General features: G+C 48.1%; 1 protein-coding gene across 2 annotated transcripts; it reads left to right on the top strand.

Moving 5' to 3' along the window:
* The first annotated feature begins 1228 nt into the window (after positions 1–1228).
* Positions 1229–15590, top strand: RLBP1 (retinaldehyde binding protein 1). 2 transcript variants are annotated; one of them, XM_004017744.6, is made up of 8 exons: positions 1229–1411; positions 4216–4304; positions 4553–4681; positions 6641–6845; positions 8720–8898; positions 13025–13183; positions 14812–14922; positions 15238–15590. In XM_004017744.6, the coding sequence occupies exons 2-8, from the start codon at positions 4293–4295 to the stop codon at positions 15394–15396; spliced, it is 954 nt and encodes a 317-aa protein (XP_004017793.3). In that variant the 5' UTR covers positions 1229–1411; positions 4216–4292; the 3' UTR covers positions 15397–15590. The 2 variants fall into 2 exon arrangements, with proteins under 2 accessions (XP_004017793.3, XP_042091010.1); XM_042235076.2 differs by lacking the exon at positions 14812–14922.
* Positions 15591–19654: the final 4064 nt, after the last annotated feature.

Here is a 19654-nt window from a genome sequence, read left to right as displayed (position 1 = left end):
AGGATTCTTGCCTGAAAAATTCCATGGACAGAGGAGCCTGGTGGGCTACAGTCCATGCGGTCGCAGAGTCGGACACGAACTGAGCACACATGCACGCTTCCGGGGTCTCTATGTTTCCTTCCCACAGGGCGGCTTGAGCTCTCACCACTGCCTCCTTCTATTATTGCCCTCACACTTTGTGAAGTGCCTGGGGGAGAAAAAGAAATCCAAGGACACATCTCTATCAGTTTGCTAAAGCTGCTGTAACAAAGTACTATAGACGGAGCGGCTTAAACAACAGAAATTCATTTTCTCACAATTCTGAAGGCTAGAAGTTTAAGGTCAAGATGTCAGCAGGGCTGGTTTCTTTTTTTTCTTCTTCTTCTTCTTGGTTATGCCACATGCGGCTTTTGGGATCTTAGTTCCTTGACCGGAAATGGAACCTGGGCCCTCACAGTGAAAGTGCAGAGTCCTAACCACTGGACTGCCAGGGAGTCCCCAGGGCTAGTTTCTTCTCAGACTTCTCTCCTTGACTCGCAGCTGGCGCCTTCTTCCTGGGTCTTCACGCCGTCTTCCCTCTGTGCTTGTCGGCGTCCGCGTTCCTCTTCTTATAAGGACACCAGTGATTTGGATTAGGGCCCACCGTGATGACCTCATTTTTCCATAATTACCTCTTGTAGCTCCAAATACAGTCCCTTTCTGAGATCCTGGGGAATAGGACTTCCTCTAATGATCTCCACTTCTCTGAGGAGGAAACAGAGTCACTCAGCGGTGAAGTCTCTTCTTGAAGCTAGAAGGTGCTGGAGGGGGGCAGTTTGGTTCCTAAGCAGGTTCTTATCACTGCACACCACTGCCTAGAAGTGGGTCAGCCTGGTCTTGTCCTTTCCCCATGAAGCCTTAACCAGTTTCCTTCCCCAGTGGGCCCTGCTCCCTGCCCTACCATGCTAGGCACTGCTGGGCTCAGGGAGAGGGTGACCAGCCCAGATTCTCTGCCACTGTCATTTCATCAATGATCACATTTCAATTTTCCCTCCGTCTCCAGCATGTCTTACCCTAGGGAGTGCTTCTCAGACCCCCTCTGCAATGAGAGAGAGGAAGGGGAGGAGAGAATGGGACTGACCCAGATCCCACCCCCATGGCCCGGCTTCCACATGGCTGAGCAGGAACTCCAGAGCAGTCACACACAAAGGAGGGCTTTGAGGGAGCTCTAGCCAGGCCCAAGCTGAGCCCCTCTCCCCCTTGGTGCGTCACTTGCCCCAATCTGGGCCTCCCTGTGAGCCTGATTTAAACGGAAACTGTGGGCCCTGAGAAGTTCCTTGTGACCCAGTAATCCCAGCCTGCTGACTGGACCACGCCCCCAGCAGAGGCAACCTCCAGGCTCCCAGAGGACACAGGCACCAGGTGTCCCAAGGAGGAGCTGCTAACTTGTCAGGTAAGTCAGTACCAGGGACCTGGCTGGGCCAGGAAGCTCAGGATTAGGGTGAGGAGTTTGTGGTGGGGAGACTACATTCCAGGCTGCCCCCAAAACTGAAACCAACTGGCCATTCTTCAGGTTGAGTCCGACCAACCTGATGGCAGATTTAGCAAATAAAAATATAGGATCCCAGTTAAATGTGAATTTCAGATGAACCACAAATACTTTTTTAGTGTAAGTATTTGTGTTGTCAGTCTTTGTAACCCCATGGACCATAGTCTGCCAGGCTCCTCTATCCATGGAATTTTTCAGACAAGAATACTAAAGTGGGTTGCCATTTCCTACTCCAGGGGGCCTTTTCAACCCAGGGATTGAACCAGGGTCTCTTGCATCTCATGCATTGGCAGGTGGATTCTTTACCACTGGGCTACCTGGGAAGCCCTTTTTAGTATAAGTTATGTCCCAAATATTGTATGGCACATACTTAAACACTTCAGAACTTTTTTGTTCATCTGAAATTCATGTGTAATTGGACATTCTATATTTTATCTGGCAAGCCTAGATGGCAGGGAATAGCTTTAACATGAAGTGAGGGGTGGTTTTTTTTTTTTCCATGTATACAACTCATAAATCAATAGTTTAAAATCACAGTTACTAGTTTAGACATATTTTATTTTTAATTTTTTGACCATGCACAGCATGTCAGATCTTAGTTCCCCAACCAGAGATCAAACCCACATCCCCTGCATTGACAGCGCAGAGTCTTAATCACTGGGCCATCAGAGAAGTCCCCTGGGCATATTTTATTTTATTTTTTAAAAAACCTTTTTATTTTGTATTGGGGCATAGTCAACTAACGATGTTGTGATAGTTTTAATTGAACAGGGAAGGAACTCAGCTATACATATACTCGTATCCATTCTCCCCCCAATTCCCCCCCCATCCCTGGGCATATGTCAAAAAGAGTTGCTGTACTGACTTTAACCCTTCATTTCTAAGACCCTTGATCTTGTGATGATCTGCTTAACTCTCTGGGGGTGTCTAGCTACTGTCTCTCCCATCTGAGCCTCTCGCTCAGGGAGTTCTATTAGCCTTGCCATTTCTGTTCCAGCAAAACCGAAGTGAGAGCACAGTCGCATTTCAGTCTATCTTATATATCTTCCTGCATATTTGGAAGTCTATATCTCAGAAAGTTGACTTCGATTTTATTCCTGTTGGTGGATTACCGCCCCCCAGAACTTCCCTGTTCTGCTGGGGCTGTGGAGTGGGACAGGCAGGAGATGGAAGATCCTCAGATACTCCCTGGAATCTTCTAAGCCTCTCTCTGCAAGCTGGGGTAATGATCAGGATGGTGCTAAGAAAGAGAAGGGGAACTATGTTTCAGAGCAAAACACTGTGCTAGGTACCCTACAGAACTTATATGATCTTCATTACTACTCTGTTTGGTAGGTGTGGCTATTATCCCCAATTTGCAAATGAGAAAATGGAGGCTCCAAAAGGTTTTATTTGCCTAAAGTTACATGGGTGATAAATAACAAAAGCTGATTCAAACCTGGGTCTCTCTGACTCTAAAGTGTGGTTTTCTGTGACACCTGCTGTCCTAAGAGTTTGCCTGGAGATGTCTTGGCTCTAGGTGTCAAAAAAAAAAAGTCTTGGTGTCAGGCAGACATAGGTTCAAGTCCCACCTCTGCCACTAATCAACAGTGAACAGGTGACAGAACTGACCGACAGGAACCTGGTCGGAGGCAGGAGTGGAATGGTGATGGGCCTGGGGATGTTTAGGTAGGAGAGGGGAAAATGTGAAAATAGAATTGTCTCCAAAAATACTCAGCAGGATGTCATGTGGGCAAAGGATGAAATTTTTTCTGCTGGCCTCCCACTGCTTCTGTGTACATTATTTAATAAAATCTTCATAACCTTCTACCTCCCCTTTATAGGGGACAACCCCAATTCAGGTTAGATCACATCACTTGCAAGTGGAAGGACAGAATTTGAACCCAGATCTGACTTCTGCCACAACAGGCTGCCTCTTGGTGCTGATGGAAAGTAACAGCTTGGTCTTGAGTCCTGATCCCTGGCTATATCTGGCTATGTGACCTTGGACAAATCACCTACTCTCCTGGGCCTGTTTCCTCTTATGTAAAATGGATATAATAATGCTGGCTCCCAGACAATGGATTTGAAAAGTGCACCACAAGGCACTGAACACACATCCAGTTATGGTTATATAACTAGCTATCATCCCTTCAGAGAGTGAATTCACTGGAATGAGGCCATTCACTAGGATGGGGAGTTTCTCAGGTGCCCCCTGGGACTGGAAAAAGAGGGACACAAATGGGAAGAGGGATTGCCTTATCCCTCAGTGACCATGTAACCAAGAATGGAAGCCTGTTCTAGTTTCTCCCTGGCTGGGCCATCTCATTTTAAGAACTGAAGTTCGAGGTATATTTGTGAGTGTTCCTTCTTAGAGGGGTGTTTCCCAAAGTGTAGCCTAAGAACCACCTTATTCAGGGCCACTGGGGGTGCTGCTTTGTTTTTTTTGACTGCACCACATGGCAGGTGGGATCTTAGTTTCCCAACCAAGGATTGAACCCGGGTCCCCTGAACTGGAAGCTCGAAGTCTTAACCACTGGATCATGAGAGAAGTCCCTGGGGTACTGCTTTAAAATACAGATGTCTGGTCCCCAATTCAGAGTCAGGCACACGGCCGAGGCATCTGTATGCTTAGCAAATGCCTCATGTTACTCTGATGCACTCAGAAGTCTGAGATTCATTGTTCTGAGACAATAACAGAAGAACCTCTCCATGTCTCCCCTGGAAAGGAGGCTGTCTTGAGAGGCCAGGAGGGACGAAGTGGGCTCCTTCTTTGTCTGCAGCACTCCCATCTTCCAGAGACAGCATGTCAGAGGGGGTGAGTACCCCCGTGCCCTGGGGCTCCCCTCTGTCCACCTTCGCTCCTTCCTTCTCTTCCTCCCTGTTTCTCCGTTGTCTGCTCTCCTCAGGGTTATGGGCAGTCATCCCTCAAACCTCTCGGTGGTCCCTGACCCCCCCTGCAGGGAGGAAGTTCAACAGTGACCTTGGGCAAAAGCGCTAGCTTGGGGTCTGAGCAGACCCATTTGGCTGGCTTGCTCAGGCTGATGGGGGCTTCTCCCTCCTCAGGCGGGCACGTTCCGCATGGTCCCTGAAGAGGAACAGGAGCTCCGTGCCCAGTTGGAGAGGCTTACTACCAAAGACCATGGACCTGTCTTTGGCCCGTGCAGCCAGCTGCCCCGCCACACCTTGCAGAAGGTGAGGAGGCCTGGGGGTGTGTGAAGGGACAGGTAGGGAGGCAACAAGGGGGAATATATTGATTTATTTATTTGGCTGTGCCAGGTTAGTTGTAGCGTGTGGGATCTTTAGTTGTGGTATGCAGGAGTTGTTAGTCATGGTATGTGAGATCCAGTGCCCTGACCAGGGACCGAACCTGGGTTCCTCTCATTGGGAGTACCAAGTCTCAGCCACTGGACCATCATGGTAGTCCCAACATAAGGGAATAGTGATAACATCCTCTCTCCTGTAGAAGGGGTCCAGTACCAGCCCTCCGGGTCATTCTGGACCTAAAGGAGTGACTTGTTCTAGGGGCTATTCTGAAAGTCAGGGCCATGGTAGCAATTGGGTCGACCAGATATCCAGGCCACCCTATTCTAAGACTATGGCATCTATAGCATTCCTTGAAACCAAGGCTGGGACGTAAGGCTTCTGGACCAGGGATCATCCTGGACTCAGACATGAGGAACCCTGATTTGCAATGGCCTTAGAGAGCATGGACACAACTGCTGCCCCCAACTGAATAGGAAAAGGCCCAAGTCCTAATATCACAATGACTTCCAACTTGTTGTGTGATCTTGAGCAAACTGCTTTCCCTCTTTGGGTCTTGTCTTTGGTATCTATGAAAGAAGGTTGTCGGACCAGTTCAGAGATGATCAGACTGTGGCAGAGCTGGCCTGGGGTTGAGCTGGCCCTGGGCTCCTGGCTTCCATCTCTGCTCCCTGGGCATCTCAAGGGAAAGTTGCTTCGAGTTCCCCCAGACCTACATTCACCCCTCATGCCATCCAAGGAAAGAACAGCCCCTGGCATGCTAAGGATTTCTCCAGGCTCATCCAAGGGGAGGAATGTGAGGGAGAGGGCAGGCTGCCATCTGACTGGTATCTTTAATTGTTTTTGTTAATTAATGGTATCTTTAATTTTGAGAAGATCAGAAATGAACCTGGGATGCAGCACAGTGAAGCAATTAACAGTTCAACCTGATCAGGAGTTTCGACTTCAACTCTTTTTACCTGGGTGATCTTGGGCAAGAATATCTCCACCTCTATGAGCTTCAATCTGCTCACCCTGAGAAATGAGGGATAAGAATACAACCTTCCTGTGATGGACTGTGGCCAAGATTTAAAAACATCATGTATTGGACTTCGGGGTCGTCCAGGGGCTAAGACTGCCCTCCCAGTGCAGAGGAACGAGTTCTATTCCTGGTCAAGGGAACTAGGATTTCAGATGCCCCAACTAGGAGTTCGAATGTGTGTGTGTCAGTCTCTCAGTCATGTCCAACTCTTTGCAACCCCATGGCTCCTGAGGGCTGCAACTCAGACCCAGAGCAGACAAATCAATACCTTAAAAAAAAAAAAAAGTATCTACAGGACTTCAGTTCAGTTCAGTCGCTCAGTCGTGTCCGACTCTTTGCGACCCCATGAATCGCAGCACACCAGGCCTCCCTGTTCATCACCAATTCCCGGAGTTCACTCAAACTCGTGTCCATCGAGTCAGTGATGCCATCCAGCCATCTCATCCTCTGCCGTCCCCTTCTCCTCCTGCCCCCAATCCCTCCCACCATCAGAGTCTTTTCCAATGAGTCAACTCTTCGCATGAGGTGGCCAAAGTACTGGAGTTTCAGCTTTAGCATCATTCCTTCCAAAGAACACCCAGGACTTAGCAGTGTGCTAATTCAGGGCTCCAGTAAGCATAAGCTGTTGTGGTTAGAAACATTTAGACCTTCGGCTGTCTCCTGCAAACAAACCCAGGATGAGCAGTTTGACCTAATTTTCTCCAAATATAACGGACAGTCTGAGGGGCTGCCAGTGCTGATGCTCTCGTGGGCAGAGGAGCGATGGCACTACCTGCTGTGCCCTCTGCCCGTCAGCCGGTCTGGCACCGGAAGGAGACTCCCAAACCGCGCCTACCTGACTTTGTGCCTGCACCCCGCCCCTGCTCCAGGCCAAGGATGAGCTGAATGAGAAGGAGGAGACCCGGGAGGAGGCAGTGCGGGAGCTACAGGAGCTGGTGCAGGCGGAGGCAGCCTCGGGGCAGGAGCTGGCCGTGGCCGTGGCGGAGAGGGTGCAGGGAAAAGACAGCGCCTTCTTCCTGCGCTTCATCCGCGCGCGCAAGTTCGACGTGGGGCGCGCCTACGAGCTGCTCAGAGGTGAGGCCCCAGGAAGGTTGTGGGGGTTGGGGAGTGGGAGGGGAAGGTCATGAGGGTGGCGTGGACCCTCATCCAGGCACTGAGGAGACTGGCCACTCCACCTCCCTCCCATGCTCTATGAAGTGACTGTATCTGAGCCTCCTTCTCCTCATCTGTAAAATGGGTTTGTGAACTGAATAGTCTCGAGATCCTTTTCAGTTCAGACAAATGCGTGCGTCTGGCAGGACCAGATTCCTGGAGATCCGGCCCCTCTTTCCACTCTCAAAGAGCAGAACTTAGCCACCCAAACTGGGAGCCCAAGATGCGAGAGCTTCCTTTCCAACCCCTGCTCCCTCCTCGCCCCCACCGGCCCCTCCTAGGCTTTGGCTCTGGAGTGCTGCATGGAAGGTGGGTATGGGCCTGATTCCTCGCAGGTACTCAAACCTCGCAAAGAGTGGAATCGAAGATGGTGCCTGCCCTGGGAGTGAGCCTGGAGGAGGGAACCTCCCTGGCCAGGACAGTGTCCTAAGGGAATCAAGTCTTTGGTGCTGTTGGAGGGAACGGTGTCTGAGCAGGCGCTCAGCAGCCTAATGATTCTCCTTCTTCTTAAAAAAATTTTTTTTCACTATTCCTTTTGGGTTTTTTTTGGTTTTTTTTTGGATCCTTTTGGGGATCTTAGTCCCCGCCCCCCGCCCCCATCCTAGATATCCACCAGTGGCCCCCTGCAGTGGGAGCCTAGAATCTTAACCACTGGACTGCCAGGAAAGTCCTTCTCCTAACTCCTTCCTTCCTTCTACAAATGTTAATTCACTGCTGCTCTGTGCCAACGGCTGTTTCAGGCCAAAGGATGCAGCCAAGAACAAGGTAGACAAGAACTGTCCGTCCTCGTGGGTCTGATAGTTTACTGGTAGAAATAGCAAACCAGACGAACAAAAATATACAGAGAAAAACAAGAGGTGGATATAAAGGATTGAGGGGTTGAAGTTTTAGGTGAAATGATTAGGAAGGCTCTAGTGCAAAGGAAACTTTCAAAGAAAAACTAGAAAGAAGTGCGATGCCCAAGGAGAGAGCAATAAGGCAGAGGGTACAGCAAGGACAAACACTAGGTGGTGGGTGCCTGGGGTGTTGGAGGAACAGCAAGGAGGTCAGTGGCTTTCCCTTGGCAAATGCCTCCCAAACTCCTCTGTGGGCCTGGCACCTCCAGGGTCTGGTGGAGGAGACAACCGCAGAGAAGAAGGGACCCATTCAGGATGGCTCAGGATGGGGTTGGTGGAAGTTCCGCTGAAATTAGAAGGGACCTCTGTGTCCTACCTGGGGTTTGGATTTTATCTGGGGGTCATTTCCCGACCCCTGCTCAGCTAACCCTGTGCCCAACTGAAACACCTGTGCTTCTACTTGTGGGAAAGAGAAAAATAACCAGTAGCAGCTGTCCTATGATTTAGGATTATACCTTACGTTTGTACAGTTTACTAATGGCATTCATACCTGGAAAAATTCATGCATTTTTTCTCACTTTTTATTTTGTATTAGGATATAACCAACTAACAGCATTGTGATAGTTTCAGGTGGTCAGCAGAGCAACTCAGCCATCCTTCCCCCCCAGCTCCTCTCCCATCCAGGCTGCCACACAACTTTGAGTATAGTTCTCTGTACTAGACTGTAGTGTACCTGGAATCTTGTTTGATTACTACAGCAACTTGGCGAGATAGGCTAGTATTATCCTCTTATCTTTTGGAGGGGAAACTTGGGGCACAGAGAGGTTGAGTACCCTGCCGGGTTATACACAGCATGTAGATGAGGAGCCAGGCAGGAGCCCAGGTCTCTGCATGCCCACCATGTGCCACCCCGGGAGGGGCTGGCTCCCTGAGGGGCTTCCTCTGCTCCCCCTCTGCCAGGCTACGTGAACTTCCGGCTGCAGTACCCAGAGCTCTTCGACAGCCTGTCCCTGGAGGCCATCCGCTGCACCGTTGAGGCTGGCTACCCTGGTGTCCTCTCCACTCGGGACAAGTATGGCCGAGTAGTCATGCTCTTCAATATCGAGAACTGGGACTCTGAAGAAATCACCTTTGATGAGGTCAGTGGGGGCTCGCCTGGTTCCCTGCCACCCTCTGGGTTGGGTTCCCTTCTCTAGATCTGGTCTCCACTGGAACCTCATTCCTGGCTCCCCAGGAGGCAAGGTTTGTGAGGGAATGTCTGGTAAACTCATGGCACCAAGCCCTTTCCAGGCAGGAAGAGAAGTCCGTGGATGTGCCGTGGCAGCTAGAAAACCCAGCAGCTTTGCAGGCAGGGCCCACTGGCCAGTACATGGCTGCCCCCTGCATCCCTACCGAATAGGAGTGACAGTTGTGGGCCATGAGCTGGGACCAACCCTGCCAAATGCTGAAAGCTGAGAGCAACACAGAGAATAGGGCTTAGTGGACTGTGGATGGGAGAGATTCTGGAAAGCATGGGTTCCAATCTGTTAAGCGCCTGAGTTCTTTGCATTTGTGTATGTGTGTGATTTCACTTGCCAAGCCCTTAAGAGAGCTGTCATAGTTGGGGATATAGGGTTCATCTGGGGAGGATGTTGGCATGTGCCACCAAGCCTTAAAGAAAATGTACAAACTTATTTTAGAAAATGCCATCTAGTTGTCACAACAACATGTATTTAAAAGTTCATCTTTCCCCCCAGTGACTTGAGATGCCATCTTTATCATATTCTGCATCTTCATAGGTACTTGGATCTAATTCTGGACTTTCTACTCTGTACCATCGGTCTGTCTTTTCATGCTCCACACTACTTTAATTATAGAGACAGTATCAGCTCAGTTTAGTTCAGTCACTCAGTCATGTCCAACTCTTTGTGACCCCATGGACTGCAGCATGCCAGGCCTCTCTGTCCATCACCAGCTCCAGGAGTTTGCTCAAACTCATGTCCATTGAGTCAGTGATGCCATCCAACCATCTTATCCTCTGTCGCCCCCTTCTTCTCCTGCCTTCAATTTTTCCCAGCATCAGGGTCTTTTCAAATGAGTCAGTTCTTCACATCAGGTGGCCAAAGTATTGGAGCTTCACCTTCAACATCAGTCCTTTCAAAGAATATTTCAGACTGATTTCCTTTAGGATGGACTGGTTGGATCTCCTTGTAGTCCAAGAAACTCTCGAGAGTCTTCTCCAACATCATAGTTCAAAAGCATCAATTCTTTGGTGCTCAGATTTTTTTTATAGTCCAACTTTCACATCCATACATGATTACTGGAAAAACCATAGCTTTGACTAGACGGACCTTTGTTGGCAAAGTAATGTCCCCCTGCTTTTTAATATGCTGTCTAGGTTGGTCATAACTTTTCTTCCAAGAAGCAAGCATCTTTTAATTTCATGGCTGCAGTCATCATCTGCAGTGATTTTGGAGCCCCCCAAAATAAAGTCTGTCACTGTTTCCACTGTTTCCCCATCTATTTGCCATGAAGTGATGGGACCAGTGGATGAAGCACAAGCTGGAATCAAGATTCTGGGAGAAATATCAATAACCTCAGATATGCAGATGAAAGAGCCTCTTGATGAAAGTGAAAGAGGAGAGTGAAAAAGTTGGCTTAAAGTTCAACATTCAGAAAACTAAGATCATGGCATCTGGTCCCATCCCTTCATGGCAAATAGATGGGGAAACAGTGGAAACAGTGGCTGACTTTATTTCTGGGGGCTCCAAAATCACTGCAGATGGTGACTGCAGCCATGAAATTAAAAGATGCTTACTCCTTGGAAGAAAAGTTATGACCAACCTAGACAGCATATTAAAAAGCAAAGACATTACCTTACCAAGAAAGATCCATCTAGTCAAGGCTATGGTTTTTCTAGTAGTCATGTATGGATGTGAAAGTTGGACTACAAAGAAAGCTGAGCACCAAAGAACTGATGCATTTGAGCTGTGGTGTTGGAGAAGACTCTTGAGAGTCCCTTGGACTGCAAGGAGATCCAATCAATCCATCCTAAAGGAGATCAGTCCTGAATGTTCATTGGAAGGACTGATGTTGAAGGTGAAACTCCAATACTTTAGCCATCTGATGCAAAGAACTGACTCATTTGAAAAGACCCTGATGCTAGGAAGGATTGAAGGCAGGAGGAGAAGGGGATGACAGAGGATAAGATGGTTGGATGGCATCACTGACTCAATGGACGTGAGTTTGGGTAAACTCCAGGAGTTGGTGATGGACAGGGAGGCCTGGCATGCTGCAGTCCATGGGGTCACAAAGAGTTGGACACAACTGAGTGACTGAACTGAACTGAACTGATGGGACCAGATGCCATGATCTTAGTTTTCTGAATGTTGAGCTTTAAGCTAGCTTTTTCACTCTCCTCTTTCACGTTCATCAAGAGGTTCTTTAATTCTTCTTCGCTTTCTGCCATAAGGATGGTATCATCTGCATATCTGAGGTTATTGATATTTCTCCTGGCAATCTTGATTCCAGCTTGTGCTTCATGCAGCCCAGCATTTCTCATGATGTACTCTGCATATAAGTTAAATAAGAAGGGTGAAGAATAAGAACCAGTTTGTTATTCCATGTCCAGTATAGAATGTTTAATATCTGTTGGGATTAGGTCTGTCCTTAATGCTTCTCTTTTTCAAGTCTTTTCTAGCTATTCTTGCATGTTTACCCTCCCTAAAACAATTAGAATTAACTTGTTTAGCTCTAGGAGAAATGTCAGGAGATTTTTATTGGAGTAACATTAACATAAATAACAAACGAGGAGACTCAGTGTCAGTATGAAAGCAACATCCATGGCCAGTGGCACCATCCACAAAAAGGGGGTGCCTTCCCTTTTATGAATACATTTTGAGCTTCCAGAAGTTTTTCAGTTTTCAATCCTTACGCACATTTGTCATTAAAGTATTTATTTTACTGTTTTTGCTATTAGTCGAACTTTCTCTGCCATGATATCTCCTACTTGGTTATTTTTTGCATCTATGAAGATTATTGTTTTTGTCTCTTAGTTTCATATCCTAGTATTTTTACTGAATTTTCCTGTTACTTATGTTAGTCATATACAGATTTCCTAAGAATGTTATCATAATATCTGTAATTAGAGGAAATTTTTCTTTTCCTTCTCTAGTTCTTATGCCCCTGAATAAAACAAAAACAAAACAAACCAACAATGAACAAACTTGAACGCATTGGTCAATACTTCTTTGGTGGGGGAAGTAAGCATGCTTATTGTGTTCCTGATCCTGCTAGGAATGCCTGTAGTGTCTGCTACTGAATAAGATATTGGTTTTAGGACTGAAGCATACATGTATTGTTAAGGAAGAGACTTACAAATTTTTTTTTTCTGATTACATAAGTGATACCACTCATTTTAGAAAATACAAAAAAAAAAAAATCACAAATTTAAAATCATCCAGAATTCTACCATCCAGAGATTTCTACCGCTGACATTCTTCCAAGTCTATTTTTTGGAGAAACCTAGAAATATACACGCATGCAAATGCATACAGGCGTACACATTTTTTCTTATAAACATGGATCGTATTCTACAATAATATACCATGAATGGATATCTTTCTGTATCATTAGTCTTATATATCACTGTTCCAGAATACCCCGTGGTGTGAATATACCATAATTTCACCAGTCCCTTATTGCTGGACATGTAGGTTGTTCTGCTGTTGCAATGGTATAAGGATAGACACTGTGGCATCTAACCATGGATATGATGCTGAAGATTATTTGATTATTTTCTTGGGATGCATTCAGAGAGGTGGACTGTCCCAGCTCCAAGCCTGTGACAGATTACCTCTAATTTGCTCACTGGTATAGCTCTTCCCTTAAGACCGTTTTAAAAATTTTCTTTCTTTTGGCTGTGCTGAGTCTTCACAGCTGTGCAGGCTTTTCTCTAGTTGCGGAGAGCGGGGGCTACTTTCCAGTCGCAGCGTGCAGGCTTCTCATTGCAGGGGCTTCTCTTGCTGTGGAGCACAGGGTCTAGGCGCACAGGCTTCAGTAGTGTGGCTCCCGGGCTCTAGCGCTCAGCCTTAGTAGTCATGGCGCAAGAGCTTAGTTGCTTTGTGGTAAGTGGGATCTTCCCAGACCAGGGACCAAACCCGAGTCTCCTGCATTGGCAGGTGGATTCTTTACCACTGAACCACTAGGGAAGCCCTCCTCTTAGGACCTTGAGTCTTAGCTGTCCTTATGGCTTGGATCTTACAGCCCATTCACTTTGTGCCCAAGATCTTGCAGGCATACTGCTTCATCCTGGAGAAGCTACTGGAGAATGAGGAGACTCAAATTAATGGCTTTTGCATCATTGAGAACTTCAAGGGCTTCACCATGCAGCAGGCTGCCGGACTTCGGCCTTCCGATCTCAGAAAGATGGTGGACATGCTCCAGGTGAGGCCTCAGAACTCTGTCCTGTAGGAGCCTGTCATGGGTCGGGAGACTGAGGCAGGGCCCGGTTTTCTGGTTTAATGATGCTGGATAATCACAACCCCAACCACAAACACTTCACTGTGGTCCACACTTTGCCACGTATTCACGTTCATCAGTTCATTTACTCTTTAAAAACATTCTCTCCCTGTTTCGCTGCTTCATTTTACAAACCTGGAAACCTAGGCTCAGAGATTTGAGTGACTTCTCAAGGTCACACAGCTATCAAGGGCAGAGGTGGGACTTGAACTACACCTTCTGACCTGGAATCCCCTTCTCTGTCCCCTTTTGTCATGCTGTCTCCCTCTGCATGTGACTTTATCCTGAGAAAGAGACAGCACTAATGCCCCATGACAACTCACTCCTGTATACTGTTGTATCTGAAATCCTTTTTTAGAATGAAAACATTGACAGACTTTATTTTCTCGGGCTCCAAAATTGCTGCAGATGGTTACTGCAGCCATGAAATTAAAAGACGCTTGCCTCTTGGAAGAAAAGCTATGACCAAACTAGACAGCATATTAAACAGCAGAGACATTACTTTGCCAACAAAGGTCCATCTAGTCAAAGCTATGTTTTTTCCAATAATCGTGTATGGATGTGAAAGTTTGACTGTGAAGAAAGCTGAGCACCGAAGAATTGATGCATTTGAACTGTGGTGCTGGAGAAGACTCTTGAGAGTTTCTTGGACTGCAAGGAGATCTAACCAGTCAGTCCTAAAGGAAATTCATTGGAAGGACTGATGCTAAAGCTGAAGCTCCAATACTTTGGCCACCTGATGTGAAGAACTGACTTATTGGAAAAGACCCTGATACTGGGAAAGATTAAAGGCAAGAAGGGAAGGGGACGACAGAGGATGAGGTGGTTGGATGGCATCACGGACTTGATGGACACGAGTTTGAGCAAGCTCCAGGAGTTGGTGATGGACAGACAGGGAGGCCCAGCGTGCTGCAGTCCATGGGGTTGCAAAGAGTTGGACACGACTGAGTGACTGAACTGAACTAAACTGAATCTAATCTTAAATCTGCTTTGCCTTGGAAAGGAGAGATGGGAGGTAAGGGTCACGGGAGGGGATGGAGGACAATTGTTGTTCAGTCACTTAGTCATGTCCAGCTCTTTGTGACCCCATGGACTGCAGCTTACCAGGCCTCCCTGTTCCTCACCATCTCCCCGAGATCATCCAAACTCATGTCCATCGAGTCAGCGACACCATCCAGCTATCTCATCCTCTGTCGTCCCCTTCTCCTCCTGCCTTCAATCTTTCGCAGCATCAGGGTCTTTTCCAATGAGTCAGCTCTGCGCATCAGGGCAGTAAGGCACGACAATAGCGTCCCTCTGGTCTATCACAGCTTGTAGTCTACTCAGCAGGCAAGTGGATTTGAAAAAACTCGGTCACCTAAAAGCCAAGCAAGGCTACCTTTCCATTTCCACTCCACCTAATGACAGTCTTGTGCATCAGCAGGAAGAGGGTTGGGCTGCTTCTGGGGCATCCTTCTGTCCTGTGTCATGGGGAGGGGCAGTGTAGTGGGAAAGTGAGTGGGAACCTTTGAGGTCATGGGGCTGTGTGGTGGGGGTGCTGTCTGTCCCTGCAGGATTCTTTCCCAGCTCGGTTCAAAGCCATCCACTTCATCTACCAGCCCTGGTATTTCACCACCACCTACAATGTGGTCAAGCCCTTCTTGAAGAGCAAATTGCTCCAGAGGGTGAGTGCATAGCTGTACAGGGAAGGTGCCCACTGATCGTCTGGTGTATGGGTGAATGAGTGAATGGGCTTGTAGCAGGAAAGGGTTCAGGAGACAAGAGGGATGAGGGTGGGGGAGGAGGGAACCCCACCTCCTTGGGCTCTGTATGAAGATTCGGAGCCAAGTGGATCCCATGGACAGCACAGCAAGGAGGACTTTTGAGGACATCACCAGGCAGAGATGGCATGCGTGCCTTTGTCCTCCTGTTCCTCTTCTCCCCCACCCTCATCCTAGGGTACCCCCTTGCTCAGACCCATTTCCTCTGCTTCCTTGCAGGTATTTGTCCATGGAGAAGACCTCTCCGGCTTCTACCAGGAGTTTGACGAGGACATCCTGCCCTCCGACTTTGGGGGTACGCTGCCCAAGTATGATGGCAAAGCCGTAGCTGAGCAGCTCTTTGGTCCTCGGGACCAAACTGAGAACACAGCCTTCTGAGAACATCTCCTGCCATCTGACCTGTAGTTAGCATCCTTAGGCCTCTCCTCAACTGCCCTGGACCCAGAATGCTGTGAAAAAGGGCTTCCTGGGGTGACTGTGGTTTCTCTGAACCTTCCTAAGTTTGGGCGAACTCAGATGTCATTCTCCTCCCAAGCTGGGGGCCAATAAAAAAAGCAGGGGAATTTCCTGAACATGAAAAAGTGAGGATAGTTCTATTTCTACTACCCCTGAAGCTTTAGGACAGACTTGGTATGGGGTTGAGTTTCAAAGACTCTAATCAAGCTTCTGAATGATTTCCTTTGTAATAGAGTTTTACTGTTTAGGATCTGTGAAAATAGGCAAGGAGTCTGGTTTTAAAGGTCTCTTCCTCCCTAAAAATACAAAAAATAAAAGACAAAAGAGGAGTAAAGTAAAAGTGTTAGTTACTCAGCCCAAATGAGGAGGGATATGAGTCCAGAGGATCTGGCAAGTATAGTGACCTTAGTGGCTGGTAGGCAGGTGAAAGGTTTTCCGTGTTGAGTTATGGGGTGGAGGCACTCTTGACGTGGCTCCATTTTGGGGTGGTTGGGTCCTCCTCCTCTGATGTATGCAGTGATGGTCAGGAGCTTGGACCTCCTTCCAGGGTGGCAGTTGTGTCCCCCTCCTTCTGTCTGTGGAGTCCCTCCACCAAAGCTGTCTGTTCCAGACCCCTTGCCTCCACGGATGGTTTTGCTTAGATTTACAGATAGTGTCTTCTCTGAGCACTCTCCCAGTCCTCAAGTTATATGGTGAAAGCTCTTCTTTGTCTGCAGTCTCACCCTACAGCAGTGAGCTTCTACTTTCAAGCTTTGCATATTTAGACAAGCATAAATGCTTTTCTTTCTGTGGAGCTGGCTTTCCTCAAAGCGTCTGGTGATTTCTGAATGTGTGCTGGGCATGTTGCACCCTCCTGGGGAAAGTCTGGCTTCTTCTGGGCATGGGGCTCAGAGGCACTGACTGGTTCTTCTCCCAAGGTCCTGCACTGACCTTCCCACTCAGACAGACCCTTGTTCCTGTTATCCAGCTTGTGGTGACGGGTGAGGATCGACTGGCCTGGCTGTTCTCACTGAGGTGCCTCAGTGCTCATCCCAAGACTGCCTTGCTCCTGCTCCTTCTGAGCACGAATCACCCTGGTGTTGTACACACCGTTTGGTGCAGGACCGTCACCTGTGGGTTCAATCCAGTGCCCTCTGCTTTCATGCCTTTGGAAATTCCTCTGGAGCCGCTGAATTCTCTTTCTTGTTTCCCAGTGTGGCTGTGTACATGTACCCCTATATGTGGCTGTGCATATATATGCATTCAGTCCTTGTATCTTTTCTTTCATTTCTGGGGTTTGTAGTGTATACTCATCACCCGAGTAACTTTCTCCTTTATCACTTTCACAGTCAACAATCTCTATTTTCTTAAATGATATACATATAACCTCAGAGCTGGAGGAAGAATCTCAGGAAGTTATTATGGGTGGCTGACCAGTGAAGAGGGTTCCCTGGTGGCTCAGTGGTAAAGAATCTACCTGCAATGCAGGAGACCTAGATTTGATCCCTGGGTTGGGAGGATCCCCTGGAGGAGGGCATGGCAACCCACTCTAGTTTTCTTGCCTGGAGAATCCCATGGACAGAGGAGGCTTGGTGGGATACAGTCCCTGGGACTGCAAAGAGTCAGATATGACTGAAGTGACTGAGCAAGCATACACGACCAGTGAGGATTTCTCCCAAACCTTTCTTCAAATCCTTTAAAACCTTTGAAGCCTTTCCAAATCAAACTTTACATGGAACTCTAGTATTAAGCCTGAAAAGAGTGGAGCTGCCCTGATGATTGAAGAGGGCTCTGCAGCTTCATCCCCAAGAGATCTAGAATATCTGGAGCTAAGAAGGCTGTGTCCAGGGTGAGGACAGAAGCATACTGTGGGGGGCAAGTGATAGGAGAATGGGGCTTGTATTTGCCAAGATAGAGGGCACTGGTGAGTCGATAGTACAGGGGTTGGTAGAGGCGGGGAGAGGATGAGGCTGAGCTGAAAAGATTAAAGGAATGAGCTTAGTTAAAGCTTTCAAGCTAAACTTATAACTGTTTTGCAGAAGACTTGTGTCCTAGATTTGAGGAAAACCCTGGCTGATTCCTCTTGGATGACTCCCTTCTTTCCCCTGGTCCCTTATTGCCAGAAGCCCTCCTCGCCCCACCCTAATTGTGGGCACTCTAATTTACAAAGGAGATCAGGATATGGAAACACTGCAGGCAGAGGTTCTTGGGGGCAGCTTTGGTTCTTCAGTTTAGTTCAGTTCAGTCGCTCAGCCGTGTCCGACTCTTTGTGATCCCATGGACTGCAGCACGCTAGCCTTCCCTGTCCATCACCAACTCCCAGAGCTTGTTCAAACTCATGTCCATCGAGTTGGTGATGCCATCCAACCACCTCATCCTTTGTCGTCCCCTTCTCCTCCTGCTTTCAGTCTTTCCCAGCATCAGGGTCTTTTCAAATGAGTCAGTTCCTCACATCATGTGGCCAAAGTATTGGAGTTTCAGCTTCAGCATCACCTTTCCAATGAATATTCAGGACTGATTTCCTTTAGGATTGACTGGTTAGATCTCCTTGCAGTCCAAGGGAGTCTCAAGAGTCTTCTCCACACCACAGTTCAAAAGCATCAATTCTTCAGTGCTCAGCTTTATGATGCAACTCTCCATACATGACATTTGGTTCTCACATCCATACATTTGGTTCTTACTCAAATCCAAATGGGATGCTGGAGTCCCTGCTAAAGTCAGCAGGGCTAGAGACTTAGCTTAAGAATGGTTTGACAAAAAAGCCCCTGGGGTTTTCTGAGGAAGTCGGTTCTGACTGTGGGCTGCCGCCGCCCCCTGCTGGCCGTGCCCTGATACTGCTCCTCCATGTCCATGGATGTCCATGGCAGTCCTGGGCAGGGGCAGGCTGAGCCAGACCTTGCCAGGAAGGTGGTGCTGCCTTTGGGAGCAGGTGCCTGAAGACCATGAGTGTTAATGTTAAAATCTGATGTGCTCAGTTTCCCAAAATCTGAGCTGCTGGATTCCTACAAGTGACTACCACCCCCCTCATTCATGAGAAAATTAGAGGGACAATAAAATACTCTTGAAAGCCACCAAATATGGGAAAGGGGATAACAAAACCTGACTTTCATGACAACCATTTGCTGCTCAGAACACCTTCCTTCCGAGACATCTGGGATGAGGCAGGGATTCTGCACATGAAAGTAATCTGAGCCAAGCAAAAGTTGGGAGGGCTTCCCAGGTGGCTCGGTAGGTAAAGAATCTGCCTGCCAATGCAGGAGTCGCAGGAAACTACGGGCTCCATCCCTGGGTCAGGAAGATCCTGTGGAGGAGGAAATGGCAACCCACCCCAGTATTCTTGCCTGGAGAATCCCATGGACAGAAGAGCCTGGCGGGCTACAGTCCATGGGGTCGCAAAGAGTTGGACGTGGCTGAACACAGCAAAACAGCAAAGTCGGGAGCTCACAGTGATGCATCATGTGGCCTTTTGGGGAAAGGCCTTTTTGCAGATGGAAGCATTTGTTAAGGTGAGGGTGGAGGTCTCAGTAATGAAATGGGCCATCAGCTTCAAAGAATCTCTGAGCGAGACCAGCCACTTCTTAGAGTCTCAAGTTTACCTAAGGGATGCTGCAGGAGGCTAATGCTGCCGGGTGTCCTGGCAAAGTCTTCCTGGAAGAGGGATGCCTGGCTCTTAAGTTAACCTGGGAAAGCTGAGGAGTCACCTTCAGTGTGAATTGGACCACCTTTTATAATACTTTCCATTGTGGGTGTGGCTCTGGTGTTGAGGTTCCTTAGCAGTACAGGGAGGGGAAGCTCACAGGATACCCGGGAGCCTTCCTGCTCAAAGTGCGGTCCCAGGAGGGGATGTCTGTTCCACTTGGGAGCTTGCCAGTGATGCAGAATCTTAGTTCCCCCCACCCCACATCTGTTGGATCACAGTCTGCATTTTAATAAGATCCTTAGGGGAATGCACATAACCAATCAGAGCTTCCAAGGCAGGGGTTTGCAACCTCCTTGCTGATTGATTCTCCTGGGAAGCTTGATGACTTGCTCAGTTGAGTCCAACTCTTTGCAACCCCATGGGTTGCATGGGCTGTAGCCCGCCGGGATCCTCTGTTTGTGAGCATTCTTGGATCTTGCTGATGTATGTCCCCCAAAAGCAACTCTCCTCTCCCTACTTAGTTTGTCAAAGGTTTTGCAAGACCAAGGAAGGAAGAAGATT

The sequence above is a fragment of the Ovis aries genome, chromosome 18, assembly GCF_016772045.2.
Source record: "Ovis aries strain OAR_USU_Benz2616 breed Rambouillet chromosome 18, ARS-UI_Ramb_v3.0, whole genome shotgun sequence".
Classification (NCBI taxonomy): domain Eukaryota; kingdom Metazoa; phylum Chordata; class Mammalia; order Artiodactyla; family Bovidae; genus Ovis; species Ovis aries.
This window is presented reverse-complemented; position numbering and strand designations above follow the sequence as displayed.

Bases quoted from the DNA above. Each gene is read 5' to 3' on its own strand.
- RLBP1 (XM_004017744.6), top strand. The intron at 4,682-6,640 runs GTGAGGAGGCCT...CCCCTGCTCCAG, and splicing joins CCCGCCACACCTTGCAGAAG to GCCAAGGATGAGCTGAATGA. The intron at 6,846-8,719 runs GTGAGGCCCCAG...CCCCTCTGCCAG, and splicing joins CGCCTACGAGCTGCTCAGAG to GCTACGTGAACTTCCGGCTG.